Source organism: Halichoeres trimaculatus, unplaced genomic scaffold (assembly GCF_033239565.1).
Source record: "Halichoeres trimaculatus isolate MK-OKI-2021-1 unplaced genomic scaffold, fHalTri1.1 fHalTri1_scaffold_9, whole genome shotgun sequence".
Taxonomy (NCBI): domain Eukaryota; kingdom Metazoa; phylum Chordata; class Actinopteri; order Labriformes; family Labridae; genus Halichoeres; species Halichoeres trimaculatus.
In genome coordinates, this window is record NW_027437188.1 from 17,058,896 (window position 1) to 17,079,520 (window position 20,625).

Here is a 20,625-nt window from a genome sequence, read left to right on the forward strand (position 1 = left end):
CCTCCAGCTCAGTCTGTAGTTTCATCTGGGTTCAGCTAAGGCACCCAAGCAGAGAAGTGTACCACTTTTTAGGATCATCATTAATTACTGTGCGGTTGGTTTAACCATTATTTAGCCAGGTAAACGTGTAAGGTTCTAAATCTGAAGACTTGTCCTAAGACTGAGGTGATTGCCTTTTGTTAGTCAGTTATTGGTGGGCATGAGTGACCGCAAAGCTGCAGAGGAAATTCAATGTTTACGCTCTGGTGCATGCATCAGAATGCTCGACTTGGCAGGCGAGTTTCTGCATGTAGCCCTGTGTGGGAGAGCAAGTCAGTGTGTGTGTGTGTGTGTGTGTGTGTGTGTGTGTGTGTGTGTGTTTGTGTGTGTGTGTCGAATTACATTGGTCAGGAAAGTAGGAGGATCCTGAACGCAGTATATTGCAGAAGCCCTTTGCTTTGCCTTGTAGTACAGTGCTTTCCAGTGTACTCAGTGTTCCCTGTCTTCTGTTTTTTTTTTTTTTGGTAGGCTGAGTAAATATACTGTAACTATGCCAGACGTGTTAGGAGAAGATCAGGTCAAGTTGAGGCGTGTCCGTTTGTAGCGTGGGCTCAACAAGGCACGCATTTTAAACTCAACTCTAGCGTTAGTTTGCTGTTTCCACTTTTATAATCCTCTTGTTTTCACTGCTGGCTGTCATGTTCTGCTGACAAGCCCCTGGTTTCTGAGTCAGAGCATGTGAAGCGAGCAGCCCGGATTCAAGACATGGAGGGACCTGAAGCAGACACCAAACACGCAGAGGGCTGTTTCGACAGGACCTTCTCCGTCCTCACCGTGGACGATGTGTACGAAATAGCCAAACTGATCGGTACCGAGGTGGAGAAACTGATCGACAGCTGCGGCAAAGACAGCGTGGTGGGTTTGGTGCCGAAGATAGTGAAAGTGCTGGAGCTGCTGGAGAGCTTTGCTTCGAGAAACCATGCTCACAAACTGAGGGAAGAGGAACTGCTTAAAACCTTTGAGACGATACAACTACAGCAACAGAAGAAACGAGTGGGCAAAGAAAGTGAGGAGGGGAACGACAAACATGAAATACTGGTGAGAGACACGGGAGTCTGTAATCCTTCCTGCGTATTGTAAATATACCAATGGCGCCATGCCTTTCGCTACCTACAATATGTGCAACACTAGCGTTACATCTATATAACAGTGACAGCGACTGTTCTCTGCTTTACAATTGCATGGTCGTAATAAACGAAAATAGGCAAGCAAGAAAGCCATGTACTAAACATTAAGAAGGCTTGCATCAAATAATTGTAAATCATTTTGCTGTGTGTTGGCTGTCAGCTCTGCCTGATTAATTTCAACATTAACCCAAAATACCAGCTGTGACCCTCTGGGTCGTCAAGGCAACCAGGGCACTGTGGTTACTTGGCTAAAGCTGATGGTACCTTAAGGCTACAGTTTGGATACAAAGTAATTTTGATTTAATTAGTGTTTTATTCGTCATTGTAAATTATGCGCTGTTTGTAATGTAATAGGCAATGCAACACAATCTTAACCAGCTTTGGCTGCATTGTACAACGCCCATTACTACCATTAGTTAGCTAAAAAGAAGAAGGCTAGCCTTTGGAGCAGGCAGCTTTCACCTTTTTGCAGCTAGCCAGTTGTTCACTTGGTGATTTGTTGTATTTCTAATTTGCATTTGAGCATTTACCCTGTTTCATGCCCTTTTTTGAATCTTCAAAATGAAGAAAAACTCTTTCCTAAAAAAATTGCAGATGATGACATACAACTTCAATGCTCTTCAAGTAACATCATTAAGTATTAGTGAATTTAGGAGCTTGTTAGGCTAATTGATGAACATTGGACTGAATTACAAACAGGATAAAGTGGGCCAATGGGCCCCAGGCCAGTTTCATCAGCTTGAGTGATTATTTTGTGGTAATTCATGGAACAGCAACTCTGAGCTGCTCAATTTTTCAAGGGGGCCCTCAAACAGGTTAATCTGGCTATAGTCTTATGAGTAAAAATCTTTCTCTGGAATTGTAACAAACAACCATTTTTTAGAGATCAGGCAGGACCTTGTGTGCACTCCTGGTTGTTTTGTAGTTAAATGGGTACCTTAGCACTTGTACTCGAAAACTACAAAAAAGTGTATATTGTAGCTTGGTCTCAGTTTCTGGTCAAGTTGCATACAGATTGTGACACAATTTTATCAAGTGGGGATTTTTTTTTTTACTATGAACTGCACAAGGGACACAAAAGAACACGCACGTAAGTGCAAGATTGATATGAATACAATACTTGCACATGGAAGTTGGTGTTGTCACTACTTCCATAAGGGGCTAACCATTAAACTATATTAGACTGTGACAACCAGTCCTACTGGTTTTGCATAGAGCTAAGGATTTATTTGTTTGAACACTTTGATTTCACAGTTGAAGTGTACTCAAAGCATTTGTTCCTAAACCTTTTCACTTAAACATGTAATATTTGTAGAATGACAGCACGGGGAGGTTGAATAGAGGTGTGGTTCCCAGACGTCATACTGGCTGCTGAAAAGTCTTTTCACTGAACATCTGGGATTACTTAATACAACGACACACCCGCTTGGATGCATCCTTTTACAATGAAGCCAATATCTAACACGCATCAGAGATTTTTACAGCACATAAGCCAGTTTCAGATGGTGGTCTAAATGTCCTGTATCTGTGGTCAGAGTTTGACAGCCTGTTCCCCCTCCTCTCAAGCAGGAGTTGCAGCAGAAGGAGCAGCAGTGGAGAAGGAGATGTGAGGAGCTCCAGGTGCAGGTACAGCAGCTCCAGGAGGACAGAGAGGAGCTGCAGTGCAGGCTGAAGGGGAGTCATGCACATGAAGGTATGCCACCAGGAAATTAAAGTGACCTCTGGCTTTCTGATTACTGTATCTTGTTTCCGAGTAACTTCCAAAATCAATTCCACAAATTTCTGTTGTTTCTATAACAGCTCTTTGCTGTTACATTTTATTCAATATACACATGACAGCTCAAATCCCAACTCAAGAAAATAAGATACTGAAGCACAATTTTACAGTGTATGTGCAAGTAGGGCCTTTGGGCTATCAGTCTCCTAGTCAAAGAATGATACATGTCAGAAACATAGAAGCAATATATGTGCACATGACCCAAAAAATTTCACATGACTTGTATGTTAATAACCTTAAGAAGCCCTGCATTTGAAGTTCCTGAAGTTGCTATGGCTCTTCTCTTGGCACAAATAAACCTTGAGCCATCAGATTTGATATCATTTCTACCACAGTTCGAGAATGCAAATGCATGTAAAAGTACATTCTCTGAAACTGCTTTCACTACTCATTGTGTAAATTCAAAGCAGCAGTTCAACAGTCATCAGCGCTGAGCCTGAAAGCAGTCAAACTGGTTGTCGTTATGTTTATGATACAGTTACTTTTGAAGACGCTCACAGGAATAGAGCTGTTTACTGTAATTACAAGCTGAACAGACAGAAGAGCATGCATTGTATTTTTTTTTTTCCTTTTTACAAAGAGAAAATATGCCATCCCTTTCTTCCTTATTTTCACTTGTAGGTTTTGCGATGTAGGGAAATCTGAACACTAATGTGAGGCAGAGGGTGGAGGCTTTTTTCTTACTCCTGTTTGCTTGTCCTGACATGAAATAACATCTCTTTATAGTTTTTGTGATTTATTTGATCAGGGGCCAAGTGGCAGGTTCATGCCATAACAAATTATAAGTGTACAATGAGTCTTCTGTCAGGCTCCCATGCCTCATTCAGCTGAAGTCAAGCATTAAACATGTCTTTGGGTCATGAACAAGAATTTCATTTTTTTTGGGTAAAAGTATTAAGACTCACAGACACAGCTTTTTTATATCTGCAACAGAGCCAAAAAGTCTGCAGGCTCAGTTTATCCAAATCATAAAACAACAAAAGCATTCAGCCTTGAATGGTTTCTAGCTGTGTGTAATCTTTGCTCATATTTGCTCAAGTTTTTAGATATCCATGTCAGAGATTTCTCCCTCTGCTTTAAACAATAAAAGTTAATAGTTGAAAAAGCAAACACAGGACTATCTTTCTGAACACAGCCTCAGGTACTGTCGATAATCTACTGACCTAGCTGTGAACAGACTGTAAAAAATTGTTCCATAGATTATCCAGATTAACTCTGATTTGTTGTTGAGTTTCCCTCACGTTTTGTTTTTGCACTGCAGTGACTGGTATTTTGTACGTAAACTGTAACTCTCTGCAAAGCGGGATAATCCAGGGAGCAGGCAAGAAACACACAGAATTTGTGTGATGTGGGTTACCTGAAACACATCAAGATTGTGTGCAGTGTCTTTTGTTGTTTTTACAACCCTATGTTGGTCAAAGTTGGACTGTAACAACCAAGGAGTCATGTGACAGGATATGTAATGTAATTTCTTTAGTTTCATTGATGAGTATTACTTGCTTCTGAAATATTAAACTACTTGATCGTGACAGTGCCGTTTAATATTGTCTTTACAGATTTACTTTTGTCACTTTATCATGGTGAAAACATAAAAATAGCTGCAATGAAAATATATCTACTTATGTTCTTTAGTATTTCCTTGATGCAGTCATTACCTTTCTGCATTTTCAGTATATGCAGTTTTGGTTTGATAATAAGCGATACAATGATCAGGTGACTATGTTATGAAATTTAACCCTACGCCTTCCATTCCTGTCTTAATCCAGTTTGGGCCATTCTGATAATCAAACCAAGCAGTGCCAAAATATTTCTTAAGAAACCCAAAAAGATTACAACAGGATGCACCTTAAAGCTTTTGTATGGGATAGGTCAGGGATAGTGTATCATGAGCGGATTATTCAAACTAGAATCCGGACAAGGTGCACTGAACTCCGGCATAGAGCAGGTCGAACTGTTAACTAAAAACTTATTACACACCTTTTTCAACTCCAAATAAAATAGATAGTTCTACTGGAGTTAACTTTAGAAAAGGGCTACATGACTATTGCAAAAATATAAGTGTTGACAATTCTGTCTTTATTCAGCTCTCCCTCTCAGAGCACCGCACCTATCATTAGCGTTGTTGTAATCATATTAACTGTTGTTATTCCTCAACTCTTAACTCATTGACTGCCAGATATTTTCAGAGCATTAGATCTTTACAGACCCATGGAGTATTGTGTTCTATGTGAACACTAAAACTACAATAAGTAGAGTAGACTCTCCTCTTTCATGTCTTTCTTCCTTTTTTTGACCCAAAAAATAGAGAAAGTGAACTTCTTCTTAGATGGCGATAGTCTCTTTTCTCACGATCGACACATATTCTCTCTGAACCACTGTCACACATTCTCTATTTGAGTGTGAGCTGCCTGAACTTTTCCGACTTGCAACTCTCTTTCATCCTCACGTACCTCATCCAGAGAGAGCACTGCTGCCACTTAGAGTTTACAAGCCTGATATCGATAGATAAGCTCTACCAGACCCTGCTTCCACCCGTTTTAAAACATAATTTACGCTGACCCAGTTAATGGTTGTAATCAAATTGACTTCTGGAGATGTCAGTGGCAGCCAAAGAGTTGAGACCAGCTTACTAAAGTTTTTTGCCACAGGGTCAACAGGCGTAGGTGAAAGATACTTGACACTGGTACACAGATTGAGCTGATATGCTTTGTGTGATCAGTTTTCTTTAGCTGCTTTTGAGATCAATCATAACACAGGTTTTGAACTCAGCAGAGTAATAAGGTGTGTTCCTTTGTGTGCAGATCGTGTCCAGCGGCAGGAACGTGAGGTTATGCTGAAACTGAAGGAGGTGGTGGACAAGCAGAGAGACGAGCTAAGGGCCAAAGTTCAGGAGATCACTACCATCTCCAAAGAGGTGGAGGCGGTAAGGGCGCATTCCTCTGTCTTTAAACACACTGACATATTTCATTTAAGGTTACAGGCAGAGTCGTTCTCAGCTGAAAAAGTAATTTCTTTGTGTCAGAACAGTTTTTTTCAGGTTGTTAGAGTGAAAAAGTAAACACATCGATCGAGAGAGTGTATATCGCATGTCAACTAAATCACAACAATACAAGCTGAAAGTGTTTCACATCCTGGTAAAGAGTAAAGAGAGCAGGGATTACCCACATAGTTTCAAGTTGAGGATTAAGCTGCACTTATGACAAGTCTTGGCTGTAAGTGTGTATGCATGAGTGTGTTTGTATGTGCACCCATATGAGTGTTAGCACGTGCCTGTGTGTCTAACACATGATTTAAATAGCAGCCATAACTAGGCGTGTTTTTCAACACTTTGCTCTTTGCTCCCTGTCAGTTGACCGGAGTGAAAAGTTGAAGGAACGGCTAATGGTCGACGACTGGAGTAGTTTCTCTGTTTACCCATCAGATATCTAGAATTTTTTTCATCCCTTCAATGAATGCTGCTCTTGTATTGACAATTTTGCATTACATTCCTTGCCCTATTCAACCCCCAGAGTTTCCAAATCCCAGGCACTGAGACATTTCTTCACACTCTCAGTTACAAAGAAAATGTTGTTGTGATTGATTCAAGATATTTATTTTTTATAGATGTACGGAAACTGTTACTAAAAACCTGGCTGTAGCAACTTCCACTGTCCCATCATAAGAAAGACGTTTTACTTTTTATGCCTGTGTTTTTGTAGCTCCAGGAGCAGTTGGAGCGCTTCATGAAGATGAATGCAGAGCTGCGACACAAACAGAACGTGCTGCAGGCTCAGCTGAAGAGCACCGTGGAGAGGAAGGCTGACATGGAGGCTGACCTGAAGGAGAAGAGCAAAGAGATTGAAAATCTGCTAGCACAACTGGACAGAACCAACAGCAACCACCCTGTAGGCATTAATCTGTCCTAAAATATTAATTTCATTTGCGATTTCTTTGTTTTGTGAGCAAAATAAGTTGGCAAGTTGGGCTCTGAAATCCAGAGACTGGAAACTAGAGATTAAAGTTTGCCATACTGACCTAAAGTATGTCTCTCTCTGTCCTCAAATCAGCTGAGTCTGAGCCATGCAGCTCGTGTTTCAGCTAAAAAACAGACCACTGACCAGAAAGATCCTGATCAGCCGTGCTTCACTAAAAAGGAGGTGAGGGACATCCTTTTTGAGAGGAATGAGCTCAAAACCAACCTGTTCCTGGTGCAGGAAGAGCTCAACTACTATCAAAGGTATATTTAATGCGTGTATGTCTCTGTTGTTAGTGGAAGACATTGTGAGGTTGCACACTTTAAGAAAAACTGCATGCGCTGTCATTTACCTTAGACAGAAGCACATTTTACAGTGATAAAGAAGAGAATAACATGTTGTAGCTTTGTAGTTATGATGTGTGTTTTCTGCAGGGAGATCCTGAATGAGGAGAGGTGCCCAGGCTTCCTGTTAGAGGCTGTCCGCTCTGCCATCCATAAGAGGAGAAAGCTCATCAAAGCCAAGATGCTCGGGATCCCTGAAAACGAATGCGAAAGCAGGTAACCCGAACACACACCATGCATCAATTATGCTCGGAAGTACCTGTGTGGATACACTCTTTCTGAAGCCAATAAATGTGTTTTCCTTCCAGTGATGAGGATGAAAGGGGTTCCCTGTTTGGGCAGACGGATGCAAATAGTACGGAAGTTGACGGAGCTGATAAACCAGTGGAGTCACGTATTCAAAACCTGTGAGTACAGGCTAACGTTATCAAAAATGCTAAAGGGTCAGATATCACAACACAAACAGTTAAAGTTTGTTTAACATCACGCTGCTCAGCTTGACAGTGTTGATACAGATAAAGCAAATGGGACAAATTATCTTTACAATACTTTTATGCATAAAGAGAAAGAGTAATGAAATCACCTGTGTCCAACACTCTGAACCCTTCCTGATAAAAACAAACCTTTTTTCTGTCCAACATTGATGTATGTGTGTACGAGCTGTGTGACAGAACACACAAGCGCACATTGTGAAGACAGTTTATTTCTTCTGCAGTGCTTTCTCCTACAGGAACACAGCAGTAAACAGGCCAGTGGATGATGTTTCAGTTTTTCTAGTTTTAGTCTACTCAGTCAGTGGTTCTCAAATGGGGGTTAGTGTGCCCCTGGTGGTATGCAAGGGCACTCCAGGGGGTACGCAAGATTCAAAGATGAATATTTAAAAAATAGCAAAATTCCTTCATCACCATTTATCTAATCAATGTTTGAATCCAATATAAGTTTAAGTTCATAAATTTAATATCATATTCACTAGACACTAAGAGTACAGTGCTATGTTGCTAACACATCAAGGGGGTACATCACTGAAAAAAGTACGAGAACCACTGTACTAAGTGATATTACTGAGAATTTCTCATGATTATCCTAATGTTGTTAGTCTGAAATCATGGGGGAAATCATGGAATGAACTAAACATGTGATCAAAGTCCCGAGAATGATGTGACCCCTGATGTCTCACATTTTATGCTATTAACTGGTTCAAGCATGATGGCATCTAACAAGGCAACTTATTTTTCTTTTAAGTTTTCCTTCTTTAACATGTTTAAACTGAAAGGTCATGGTACTAATGAAGTCCAGAAATGTATTTCTCACTTTCTACTCATGCTCTTGTTTTTAGCTTTATAGAAAAAATGCAATCCTAGAGATGTTAATTTGTTGAGACAGAGAATGCTAACAGGCCTGAGCTAATTAGTGACAGGCCTGGGAATCAACTGGAACAAATACTCTTAGAAAGGTTTATCTAACCTCCTCCTCAGGATCTTTAGAAAATGAAAATAGGAAAGATTTTTTAGCTTTTAATTCTGTCCCAAATCACAGAAAGGATGACATTTTTGTGACTCTCTTTTCTCTATTAGTCAACTATGTAGTCTCATTTGGTCTATTTTGCATTAATATCCTGTATCCTGCCTGATTCTGACTATTTATCTATAACATAGTTCTTAAATTAAATTTTATATGTTTTTTTTCAGAAACATGCAGGCAGCTCTTATGAAAGATAGGGATTAACTTTGTCTTTTACTGCCTGGAGGATGTTGAGGATTGTATAACTAAAAGAAAAATACAAAGCAAGAGCAGTAAAAACATGCCTGTACTGCTTTAAAACTGAGCCATAAACAAATCAGACCTTTACAGTGAATCAAGGGTTAGTTTCTTCTCTCACTCTCTCTCACCGTCACTGTTGTAGATCTTTGTCAATCCTGCCCTATATTTAGCTGTAATCCCCTCCTTTAGATCTGACCTCATGTCTGTCTCTCCCTCTCTGTGCCGGCTGCAGCTTTGGCTTCCTGACGCGGTCGAGCAGCGGCCGAAGCCCCACCCACCTGAAAAACTCCTCCTCAACCTGGGAGATCATCGATGACTCAGAGGCCTCTAATGAGCTGGACCACCATGCGTCTCTCTGAGCTCGGTACTGACCGCAGAGAGTTAATCTCCAACAGACTCCCTTCTTTCCTCCCAGTCACAGCTTTGTCCCTCAGTATTTTTTGTGGCTCAGGAAAAAAGACGACAAGATGACATTTGAATGCGACCCTTGTGTTTGTAACTTGACAGGATTATGTGAGCCTGAGGAGAAAGGGTGTGTGAACATTGTTTTAAAAAACTTTGAGAGTTATTTTCCTTTTAATTTTATCCAAAAATACTCTTTCTCATGTTTTCCACTCTAACACCCAAAATCCCATTTTTTGTCATGTTCATGTGGTCCGACACACAGCAGAAAGAACTAACCTCTACAAGGTGCTTCCCTCATTGAAATTATACCAGGAGATTTTATTATGAGAAATGTTTTAATACCCACATATATTTATACAGCTCCTCAAGTATTTTAGCAAAAACCAAAGACATTTTAGGGCTTTTATTCTAAAGACAACTCCCCCCTCTCATAATATTTAGAAGTTCATCTCTGCTCCTCTAGGGGGCATCATTCTTATTACAGGTGAATAAGATTTTACTGTCTTAAACAGTAAACTTTTACCTCATTGGGGGACTCTTAAGAGCCATGATGTTTTTTAAATTTAAAGCACTTTTATGCTCAAGGACTCTAAAAATGACAATGTACTCTCTTTCAGAAGTGCTTACATTTAAAATCCCTTGAGCCTTAACTCACAGTTGTATTTTTAAGAGAAGGACTCTTCTTTTTTAGTGTTTAACAAAGTAATGCCTTGGGCTGGTTTTTATTTGACGATGCCATAAGTACACTCATGTAAGTGTGTATGAACAGGTGTTTGGAGGGGGTACCAGCTTTTGCAGAAGTGTTACTTTGCTTATGGAAATGAGGAATGGTACTTTTTTTTTTTTTTACCTCCCGCCTCCATAAGCTGACAAGTTACTCTGAAGTGACCACATTAGCTTTGTCCAACCATTACACTACAGTATTGAGACAATGACAGGGCCAGTGGTCTTGTATTTAATGAGTGACAATGTATGAGCTTCCAATCACATTGTGTCCTAAATACTGAGTTCACGTTTTATTTTTGTAGCTGTGTTTATGTAAAGTCTGCGGCCTAAAAATACTGATGTAAGATGTCAGCTGCCATGTGAGTAGGGATGGGTACTGAACTGACTGTAAGGGAGTGGAAGAGTAGGTGATTTTCCATGCTGGGCATAAACACAGCATTATAAGGTTATATTTTAAAGTATAAATATGTTAAATTGAAAAAAATATATATACTTAATAATTATACTTATACTTAATATGCTTTATAATTAAACAAATTGATATTTTTTTATCACATAAACACACAATAGTGTGTACCGTATCGTTTCAGATGTGAAAGGTACCCATCCCTACATGTGAGTGCATTTTAGTGATGCTGTATGATTAAACGATGGATTTTCTGTGATATAGAGATTCAATAAAATTCATTATGTACTTAAAAAAACTTAATGATGCCATTTTTTGTATGTTACAAGAAAAAGACACAAAGACCCACAGGAGCATAAAGTGATCATATGATCCATTTAGTACTCACTTTCGCGACTTATAAGGAGGAAGAAACCCTTCCTCATCACGTCCTGGAAGACTCTCAACAATGGATTCTGGGAAAAAAAAAAGTGACCATCACGGGTGTGTGGTTACGTTTGTATGTGCTCCATCAGTGTGTGTGGCGAGTTTTGTGTGTTAGTGTACGATCCATCTTTAAAAAGCTCAGCGTCTGTCTGAATAGAAGGAAGTGGCTCTGACTTCCCCAGGAAATGGGAAGAGGAAACCGGGGGGCTCTGACCTCTGGCTGCAGCTGAGCCAGAAGACAACTCACAGGAGAGAAAGAGGCGAGGGGTAATGAGGGAAGGGTGGAGGGCAGAAGGAGATACTGTCTCTCATTGTGCTCCATCAGACTGGAGGGAGAACAAGCTGGAGAGGGGATTTGTTTAGGTATAAAGAGGCTGGAAAGTCTTTCTCTTCTGGATTTTGTTTTTTGGACTTCGTGTGGAGATGAAGTTTCTCCTCCGAGCTCTGAGTGTTCTGCTCTGTTGCTCGTTGTCCTCCTCAAACACTCTGGATCCTGCTGGGAAGAACGTCTGCCACAACCCCAGGTACGCCTTCAAATTACCATTATACACACACACACACAAACACACACCTGTTTTCTTTTTAATGTTTTACTTTTAAGAAACATGATATCAGTGTGAATCCTATGACAAATTTTATGATATATGTTAAGAAAATCCTCTTCAACAAGCGAAGGACTGTGCTGGATCTGAATAATCTGATTATTCCATCAAATGATCTACGAAGTCTGTTACCACAAATTCAAACAGACTTTTTCTGGTATGGTATAATGTTTGTTTTGCTGAATTTCAAACCTTCTTGCTGATTTGATTGTTTTCTGTGCATCAGGGACCCCTCCGCTCTGATCTGCTGCACTGGATGGCTTCAAGAGGAAAAAGAGTGCACGATACGTGAGTGTAGCCTCTCTGAATTTACATCAGTCTTGATTAATTGTGCTTTTAATGCCTTCATTTTTGCTTTATTTCTCTTTTTTTCCTCGGAACTTGAATGGTGTGTGTGTATGTAGCTGTGTGTGAGGGAGAACAGGCTTGTCAAAAGGATGAGATCTGCGTGTACCCTGGAGTGTGTCACTGCCAACCTGGTTACTTTGGAGCTCACTGTAAAACACGTGAGTCACAATAAACATCAGAAGCTTTAAGGCATCATTTGATTGATGTATTTGTTTTGTCAGTTTGATCTAAAGAGGGAAAATTTTAAAAAAATATGAATAAATATGAAAGATGACAGCACTGCCCTTCGGCAAAATGACATTATAACTTTAATTATTACTGGAAATGTTTCTACTGATTCACATGAGACCCATAACTGAACCACACCAGTATGAGTCACAATTTCTCAATGATAAAAGAAGTATTTTTTTATACGCTTGTGAAAAGATTATCTTCAGTCTTGGTTAAAGAAGCAGCTCAGCTGTATTGAAGTAAAAGTCATACATTAAAATCTGGGAATTTAAAATTTTTAAATGTAAAATCATTGGTTGTATTTGAGATTTCTTCTGACCCTGTGGTACCATTGTGTTGCATAAAAGATTTATGACTTTATCATTTTATTGTAGAAGCAGGTCAAGGTGTAGGTTTTTAATTGATATACAGCTAGGTGTTAAGAGCTGAAATTCCCGACCAAAGCCTGGGACCCCTAAAAACAGGTCACATGATCAGTCCGAGAGGTTGTGAGAAGATAAGGGAGATAGAAATTAACCAGGAAAATGATACATCAATTTTTTTTTTTTTTTGGCTTGGATATGTTAATTAAAAATCCAGTGGACAAGTTTAGACACAAGACATTATTTCTGTAGAATTAAAACAGCTAACATCACACTCATTCACAAGGGTGAGATGTGAGTTTTAGACACATCAAAGGTAAAACATCAAGTGTTGCTGATTAAAACGTCACACAGTGTAACGCTCAGCTGTTGAATTGACTATTAGTGCTTTCAAATTGTATCCAATAAAACATTATTGAGCCCCCCTGAAATTTAGTATTTTTGTAAAATAAAACAAAGGTACTCTGTTTGTCCCATTTTTCCTTTATATGACTCTGTTTTCTTTTATTCTATGTTGTGTCCAGCCTGTCCTCCTGAGTTCTGGGCCTCAGACTGTCGCAAGGTGTGTCCCTGCTTCCCACATGGCCGCTGTGACCCTTTCACAGGTAAATGTACCTGCAACCAAAACCGCTGGGGGCCTCTGTGCCAGTACACCTGCAAATGTGGGAGGCACGGCCACTGTAACCAAGACTATGGGAACTGCACCTGTGAAGAGGGCTGGTGGACGTCCACCTGCTCCAAACCATGTCAGTGCAACAGTGGGGGATCTGTGGGCTCCAGCTGTGACCAGCTTACAGGTCGGTGTCGGTGCAACAGAGGCCACTGGGGGCTGAAATGCCCCGGGCTCTGTAAGTGTTACCAGTCACAGTGTAATCAGCGCACTGGCGTGTGTGAGTGTGAGCCAGAGTGGTGGGGACCCAGCTGTGACCGGCGGTGCAACTGTGACTTCACACACAGCCGCTGTGATCCGGCTAATGGGCAGTGCGTGTGCCACCCAGGGTTCAAAGGTCAGTTCTGCAACCTGCCCTGTGATCCGGGGGAATATGGAAGTGGCTGTGCAATGAGGTGGGTGTAATCAGGTCTGAGCAGGTCTAATCAGGGAGGCTCTGTTGTTTAAACACTCTTGTGTCACTAATGGCTCTTTCCTTTCCCCAGATGTGGATTCTGTAGGGACAAACAGCAATGCTCTGCCACTGACGGAGTGTGTGGAGCCTGTGAGCCTGGCTGGAATGGCACGCAATGTGACCGCCCATGCCCACCTGGTAGCTATGGCGACGGCTGCAGAGAGAAGTGTCCACAGTGCAGGAATAATGAACCCTGTGACCACAAAACTGGGAAATGTAGGGCATGTGACCCTGGATGGACTGGACCCAGGTGTGTATTCAGCTTTAAGGCTGGACTTAAGCTATCTTTTTGGGCCTTTTTTCAAATGTAAAAGGTACCCATCCTTGTCATGTGTAGCATCAGCATCGATCCAGATAACACTTATCCCATCTTTGGTAATAACCCAGCTGTCTGAACGGTCCCCATTGACACTTAAACTAATAGCATCTTTAAGGTCTTTTCACAAACTCTTAAGGAATGAAACCTTGCTCCAGCATTTGTAAGTTGCTTCTAAAAGTCCAAGTCACAAATAAACCATCGCAGCAGTTTACCACTTCAATCAAACTACTGGATTTTCATACTGTGTGGAAATTCTCAATGAATAAAGAAGTATTACTCATAAGTTGTAGAGTCCTTAAACTTATGTGAAAGGATATTGAGGAAATGGAGAAAAAATGTTTTGAATCTTATATTTCGTGGACTAGACGTGGATATATTTTGGTCCTGTCTGCTCCTCTTTTGCAAGGTGTGAAGAGACCTGCCCTGACAGGACGTTTGGAGACGCTTGCAGCTTCCTGTGTGGCCCTTGTGTCCATGGCAACTGCCATCATGTGACAGGAAGATGTGTCTGTGAGCCGGGCTTTCAGGGAGAGAGGTGAGTTGGCTGGCAGAGCCCAATATTAAAGCAATGTTTGTATCAGGACAGAAAATTACACACCAGCTGCAAACACACTGATTTTTTTTAGAGACCAACAATGACTGCTCTTTTCATAGCTTGACCAGTTAAACTGTTTATTTATGAGTCCTTCGTGTTCCTAGAACTGATTAAAGGAACTCAAAGAACCTCTGACATCTGTAGTGTCCCAACCACAAACAATGTGTTAACATAAGAGGATTAATGTGAATTAGTCTCTAAATTATGAAAAAAAAAAAAAACATTTTTTAAATTGGATTAAAGTAAAATTTAAGCAAAATCACCAGAAGTGAAATATAACAAAGGGTTGGCGTGCTCAAACATGTGAAACCTCCCTTTATTTTCCATCCCCACAACCCTGCAATGCTCATTAGTCATGATTTTATGTTTTCACTGAGCACTGAAATAGATGGTGATTCATGCCGGTACACAGGGCTTTTTGTTTGCCGTAGGAGCCTAACTGTGTGATTTATCTTTTTATAGCTGTAACAGAAGCTGCCCTGCCCTGCAGTTTGGGATCAACTGCTCCTCTCGCTGTGACTGCGGTGTGGATGTTGTGTGTGACCGAGTCACTGGCGTCTGCCCAAACAGTAAGTCCCACCATCAAAATGCAACTGTGTATCCATATGTGCAGATTACCACTCTTATGATAAAGACAACGATGTAAAATGTGTGTGTGTGTGCCGTGTGTATTTGTGTGTATCAGGTGTGCGGGGCTCTGTACTGGCAGGTGTGTTGGTTCCTCTGCTCCTGCTGCTCCTGGCTGTGCTCTTCTGCTGTTTGTGTTGTGGAGGAGGCCCCATTGATGAGAAAGACAGGTCTGTACCCACTCCAGCCCCACACTGTGGACTGGGACTATAACTTATGGGTGGCATAAAGTGTGTGTGTGTGTACACATGTAAATCAACGTACAAAAGAAATGTAGCAGTTAAATCAGCTGTTTAAGTTCTAACAAGATGAATGTACAACATCAAAAAAACAAAGAAAGCCTCTCTAAGTTTATAAAAAATATTTGTCCGACCTTTTACAAGGCAAATAGCCAATCATCATCCATTATCTTAATTGCTTTTAACTTTTGGGTTAAAGCCGGACTGGAGCCTACCCCAGCCATCGTTGGGCTAGAAACAGCTACAACCTGAACAAGTTGCCAGTCCATCAAAGGCACCTGCCTGAGCAGGGAATCAAACCAGGAACCTTCTTGCTGTGAGGCAACAGCGATAAACACTACACCACTGTGCTGCCTCTCTGTATATCAACTTGACTTAATTTACCAAACTTTTCAAGCCAAATCTGACTGGAGGTCATTTTGGTTCTTGATTTTAAATTTTGATCCACTAGAGTCTTTCACTGAGATCAAGATATGAGAGTTGCAACCAGAGCCTCATAATTTTATCTCCAGAACTCTTAAAGTGTTAAATTTTTACGCTTCACTTACATTGATAACTTTGATTTTATGGTGAACTTTTGGAAATTAGAAAGTCTTAATATCTAGAAAAAAAGTTGTTGGTTTCAACTACTGGGTTACACTGTTTTTTTTCTCAGGGCGACCGTGGCTGAAGGAGGATGGTCAGCCCGGGTGAAATATCATGTCTACAGCGTCCTGGCGAACATCGGTGCTGCACTGCCCTGTATCTCTGATTGGTCATCAGGCCTGCCTCGAGTCACTGGTAAGACCAGCAGCACAGTATTCATATTTAGTGGGATACAGAAAGACCAAAAGAAATATCTGAGTGCTTCACCTCCTGCAGAAGAATGCATCTTAAGTAAAGGGCTATTTGGGTGTTACTCTGTTAAAAGGTTAACAATAAAAGTGAGTCACTTTCCTCAATTGTTTTTCAGAAGCTTTGCGTGGTTTATATGTGACAGCTTCTTAGATTAAACAGATAAATCTACCATGAAAAGATCAAGCATTTTATTTTTAGATTAGTGGAACATCAGAAGGATGAAATGCTGCAGTTATTAAGAAAAAAGGACCTTAAGACTATAAACTGCTTCAGAAGATGTAAAACTTTTAATAATGAATCCTTAAACCATATATCAGTTCATGTGGAAAAGAAAGTTTCAAGATTTTTTAAAGTAAGAGTGTTTTTTTTTTATCTTATGTAAACGTTGCACTCCTGCAGTGTCTCATCATGACCCCGAGCTCACGTTCAACCACAGCTTCATTGAGCCTCCGTCCTCCGGCTGGGTGACTGAGGGTTCCTCTTTCGACAGTGATGAGGAGGAGGGTGAGGCGCTCTACTGTGTGCCTCCAAGAGAAGGTATGATACACTCAACTCCACACTGGCTTCTTGTGGTAGTTTGCTGGTACTGCAGACATCTTCCTCCCTTTCTCCACGTCTTTTGACTTCTCTCCGTCTCTCTTTGGCAGACATCCCTGCAGTGGCGGGTGGAGAGTTTCAGGAGATGAGCTCAAAGTGCAACATGTTCTTAGACCCTTCAGGCTTCAGCAGCGAGGACATCACTTCCCCATTCAACATCCCTCGCACTTCAAGCATTGCCAAAGCCAAGCGGCCGTCTGTCTCCTTTGCTGAAGGGACCCGCTTCAGCCCGAAAGAGAGGCGCGGCTCAGCCCAGGACCCGAATGCTCTTTCTGGATTCCAGCGCAGCAAATCTAAGTCACCGTGGGGAGTTTTGATGCTGTCTGCACTCCAGAGTCAGGGGGGTGCAACAAAGAGTGAGGAAGAGGGAGAAGCTGTGGGAGAGGAGAGGGAGGATGAAGTGGACATGCAGGAGTCAGAGAATCAGGAGTCAAGCTGTGAGGAGTCCACACTGCATGCATCTGGAACACCAGGGAGAAGACGGACACTGTCCAACACAACAGCTCACAAAGGTCCTCAGCAGCCCACATCAGCACCTGATGCTCAAGCAGGGGTCAGAAATAAGGTCACCACAGTGTACGTCACAGTGGGTAAAGCTGGTAAACCAGTGACAAAAACTGAGACCAGCTCTGAAGGCCCCGTTCAGGCCATGCTGCGTCGACTTGGCAGCCTGCAGAGACAGAGGGAGCAGGAGTCCAGCAAGACCAAGCCAAGAGCAGCTGAAGGGATCATCAAACCACCGAGGAAGAAGCTCGGAGCTCGGGCGAGCGTGTGGGAGCAGGGGGGCCCATCTGGAGGGGAGGTGGGCATCTGTAAGCCAATCAGGAGAAAGCATAACGCCCTCAATCCTCCTGATACAGCTCCTGCAACCGATGCACTGTCAACAGAGGCTGGCACCCCCAGAAGACCTCTTTCGTCTATTTTGAAAAGCGTGCCAGAGGTGGGTTTAGCAGACTCGGGGTCAGATCAGAGGGCTGACAGAGACCCCAGGCAGGGCGATGACCCCTGCACAGGAATCAGTGAAGGCACCTACTTGACTGTGGGGCCAGCAGGAGACACTGCAAGCCTCACAGAGGTAATTGCCAATAAGGCTGCAGTGGTGGGGGAGAATGATGACCCCTGCTATGAAAACGTCTGCATCAAACACTCATAACCTCTGAGGAACTTACATGTCAGCCGGTCTGATCCAAACACAGTGGTGTGTATTTTTTCTTACATTGATAACTTTCTCATGACACTGCCTACACAAATGGACAAAACTGAGAATCTACTGATCATGTACAGATTTAACAAAACAAACAAAAAACATGAAACTCATCTATTGGTTTTTAATTGGTTTGCTGATTTATCCATGGACTGTTTAAACAAAATACAGACTTGTGTTATCATCTAGGAAGCCCAAAGATGGATTATGCCTTATAGGAAACGAGGAGTCCAGCTAACTTCTGACTAAAAACAGGAAAACAGTAAAAGTATTTGGCCTCCTTGCAAACAGAAACGATACATCCACCAGTCAAATGAGCCATGCCCTATATCTAGTTGTGCATATTATATCCTTAATACACTCAAAAAAGAGGTTTTAAAAAACAAATACAGGTTTTACAAAAAAAGAATCTCAGTAAGAACAGTAAAACCATTATTTTGAGTTAATGATGAGTTCTGATGTCAAAAATGTGCTTTAATAGGGATCCTTAGGCTTGGTGCCCTCCTCAGGTGGACACTTGAGGAACTGCAGTGTTTTGTACCTCTTTTTTTTTTTTTAAAGGTCCCATATTATACAAAAATCACTTTATTAATTCTTTTAGTGAAATTTGTGGGTCTTTGTCTTTCCTCTCAGCCCACAAAATGTGATATTTCATGACAAAACCTGTACTTAGTAGTGCTTGTGAACCTAAAGTCCCGACCTAAAACGAGCTGTTTGGATTTTGGAGATTTGTAGACATCAGCGATTCCCTTTTTGACCAATCAGGAGCAAGTCTGACCTGATTGTTAACAAGCTTCCCATCTCAGAAGAAGACAAGACTGAGTGGCTAGAGTTCATTTATCAAGGAAATGTGCCAGCTACACTCAGTAAAACTGTGCATGTGTGTGCTAGTCACTTCACGGCCGACTGCTTTTCCAACTTTGGACAGTACAACAGAGAGTTAGCCAATAGACTGGTCCTAAATCCAGGCGCATTACCAACCATCCACCAACAAACCTCAGACCCTGGAAATGTGAGTATTTTAAATGCTGTGTGCTGTGGAGCAGATGGAAGAGCTTTTGCTCAGTGTCCCCCCTGTCTCTGTGTTAGCTTCAGGATGCTAACTGTAGCTGCAGTTAGCCTGTTGTTTTAGCCTGTAATGTTACAGTAAACGAGCTTCACTGTTTTCTTAACATTGTGCACTCAGAGCTTGCGGCGCCGCTCTCAGTGATGCAGAAGAGCGGGGATGTATCAGTGGTGGCTCATTTACATATGAAGATCACGCCCACTAAATCAGAGCGTTCTGAACAGAGGGGCTATGAGAGCCTGGAAACAATGCTGCTGTGCTTGATTTATTGGCTTTTTGGACCAAAACATGTTACTACCATTTCATGAAGACATCAGTGATCCATATTAAACTGCAGAATAGGAGCATAATATGGGACCTTTAACTTAACTTTTAAAACACTGGAGTTTTTCACTATGATTTATGTCGTATTCACTGTAATCATGCAAGCACTTGAATTACTCAGGCCTGCTTTTATTTTTTTACTTATCGTCTTAGACTTTATAATAAGCCAGATGTTAACAGGTAAATGGACCTTGTTTACCGTATAGTGCCTTCTCTAGTCTTCAGACCACTTCAAGTGCTTCATATAGGAAGTTGCATTCACCCCACAGTCATACACTAATGGAGGAGGCTTTATGCTGATTCCATTGGTTTTAACAAATTCACACACTGAGAACACACAGTACTGGGGCAGTTTGAGTAAAGTATCTTGTCCAAGGACACTTTGGCATTTGGATACAGGGACCTTGGATCAAAGCTCTGACCGCCTGACTGAAGGACAGCTAGCTGCAGCTGTTCAATTTGTTGTGGAAAATAAAAGCCAAAAAATGCTAGAACAAGCTGTTCCACCACCAAATGTGACTGAATCAGTTTGTTTCACAAGATATGGTGACAGCTGATAAGATTCAGTACAGTTGCTCTGGCAGGCCAAGAAATATATTTTTTATCCCCCCTTGAACCTAAAATATAATAATCCTAGTATATAAAATATTTTGACATCCACACTCAGAGCAGCAATTTTGGGATATTTTGTAACTCAAGGCAAAATCTGTTGACGTGGATGTCATGATCTCATGACCTTTGTAAGTAAACCTGTAACATGTTATAACTGTATTATGTTTTTCTATTTACTTTATAAATGCTCATATTGTGTGATGGAATAAGTGCTAATCTTTTATTGAGGGAAAAGGTGCAATAGAAATCTGTTTAAAAAAAAAAAATCACTCTTATTGGTGAAAGAAATGTTTAATGTTCCTTAGTAAAAACACCATCACAATTGAAGCAAATGAACAGAACATATGAAAGTTTAAGTACAATCACAGAGCAGAGTGACCCTTTGGTGGAGATATGCTATCATATATCATAGTGCTGCTGCTGTCAGTGCAGTGACACAACATTTTTATTTCAAAGCAGGATGAGGTGGAGATTATTTCAACCACTTCATGCATCACTGGGTAGTTTAGAGTCCTGCCATGCTTTTTAAATTGATAATATGTGTAATGAGTGTGAACTACAATCAGCAAAGAAA

The 20,625-nt window shown here is 41.2% G+C and overlaps 2 protein-coding genes across 2 annotated transcripts; both read left to right on the plus strand.

Moving 5' to 3' along the window:
• The first annotated feature begins 422 nt into the window (after nucleotides 1–422).
• Nucleotides 423–10,785, plus strand: rilp (Rab interacting lysosomal protein). Its single transcript, XM_074678901.1, has 8 exons — nucleotides 423–1,077; nucleotides 2,736–2,859; nucleotides 5,745–5,866; nucleotides 6,642–6,827; nucleotides 6,990–7,159; nucleotides 7,331–7,456; nucleotides 7,549–7,647; nucleotides 9,234–10,785. The coding sequence occupies exons 1-8, from the start codon at nucleotides 745–747 to the stop codon at nucleotides 9,358–9,360; spliced, it is 1,287 nt and encodes a 428-aa protein (XP_074535002.1). The 5' UTR covers nucleotides 423–744; the 3' UTR covers nucleotides 9,361–10,785.
• Nucleotides 10,786–11,250: 465 nt separating this feature from the next.
• Nucleotides 11,251–20,345, plus strand: scarf1 (scavenger receptor class F, member 1). The gene is made up of 11 exons (XM_074680303.1): nucleotides 11,251–11,488; nucleotides 11,793–11,854; nucleotides 11,971–12,072; nucleotides 13,032–13,572; nucleotides 13,663–13,881; nucleotides 14,357–14,485; nucleotides 15,008–15,114; nucleotides 15,231–15,342; nucleotides 16,067–16,191; nucleotides 16,648–16,785; nucleotides 16,896–20,345. The coding sequence occupies exons 1-11, from the start codon at nucleotides 11,388–11,390 to the stop codon at nucleotides 17,996–17,998; spliced, it is 2,739 nt and encodes a 912-aa protein (XP_074536404.1). The 5' UTR covers nucleotides 11,251–11,387; the 3' UTR covers nucleotides 17,999–20,345.
• The last annotated feature ends 280 nt before the right edge of the window (nucleotides 20,346–20,625 follow it).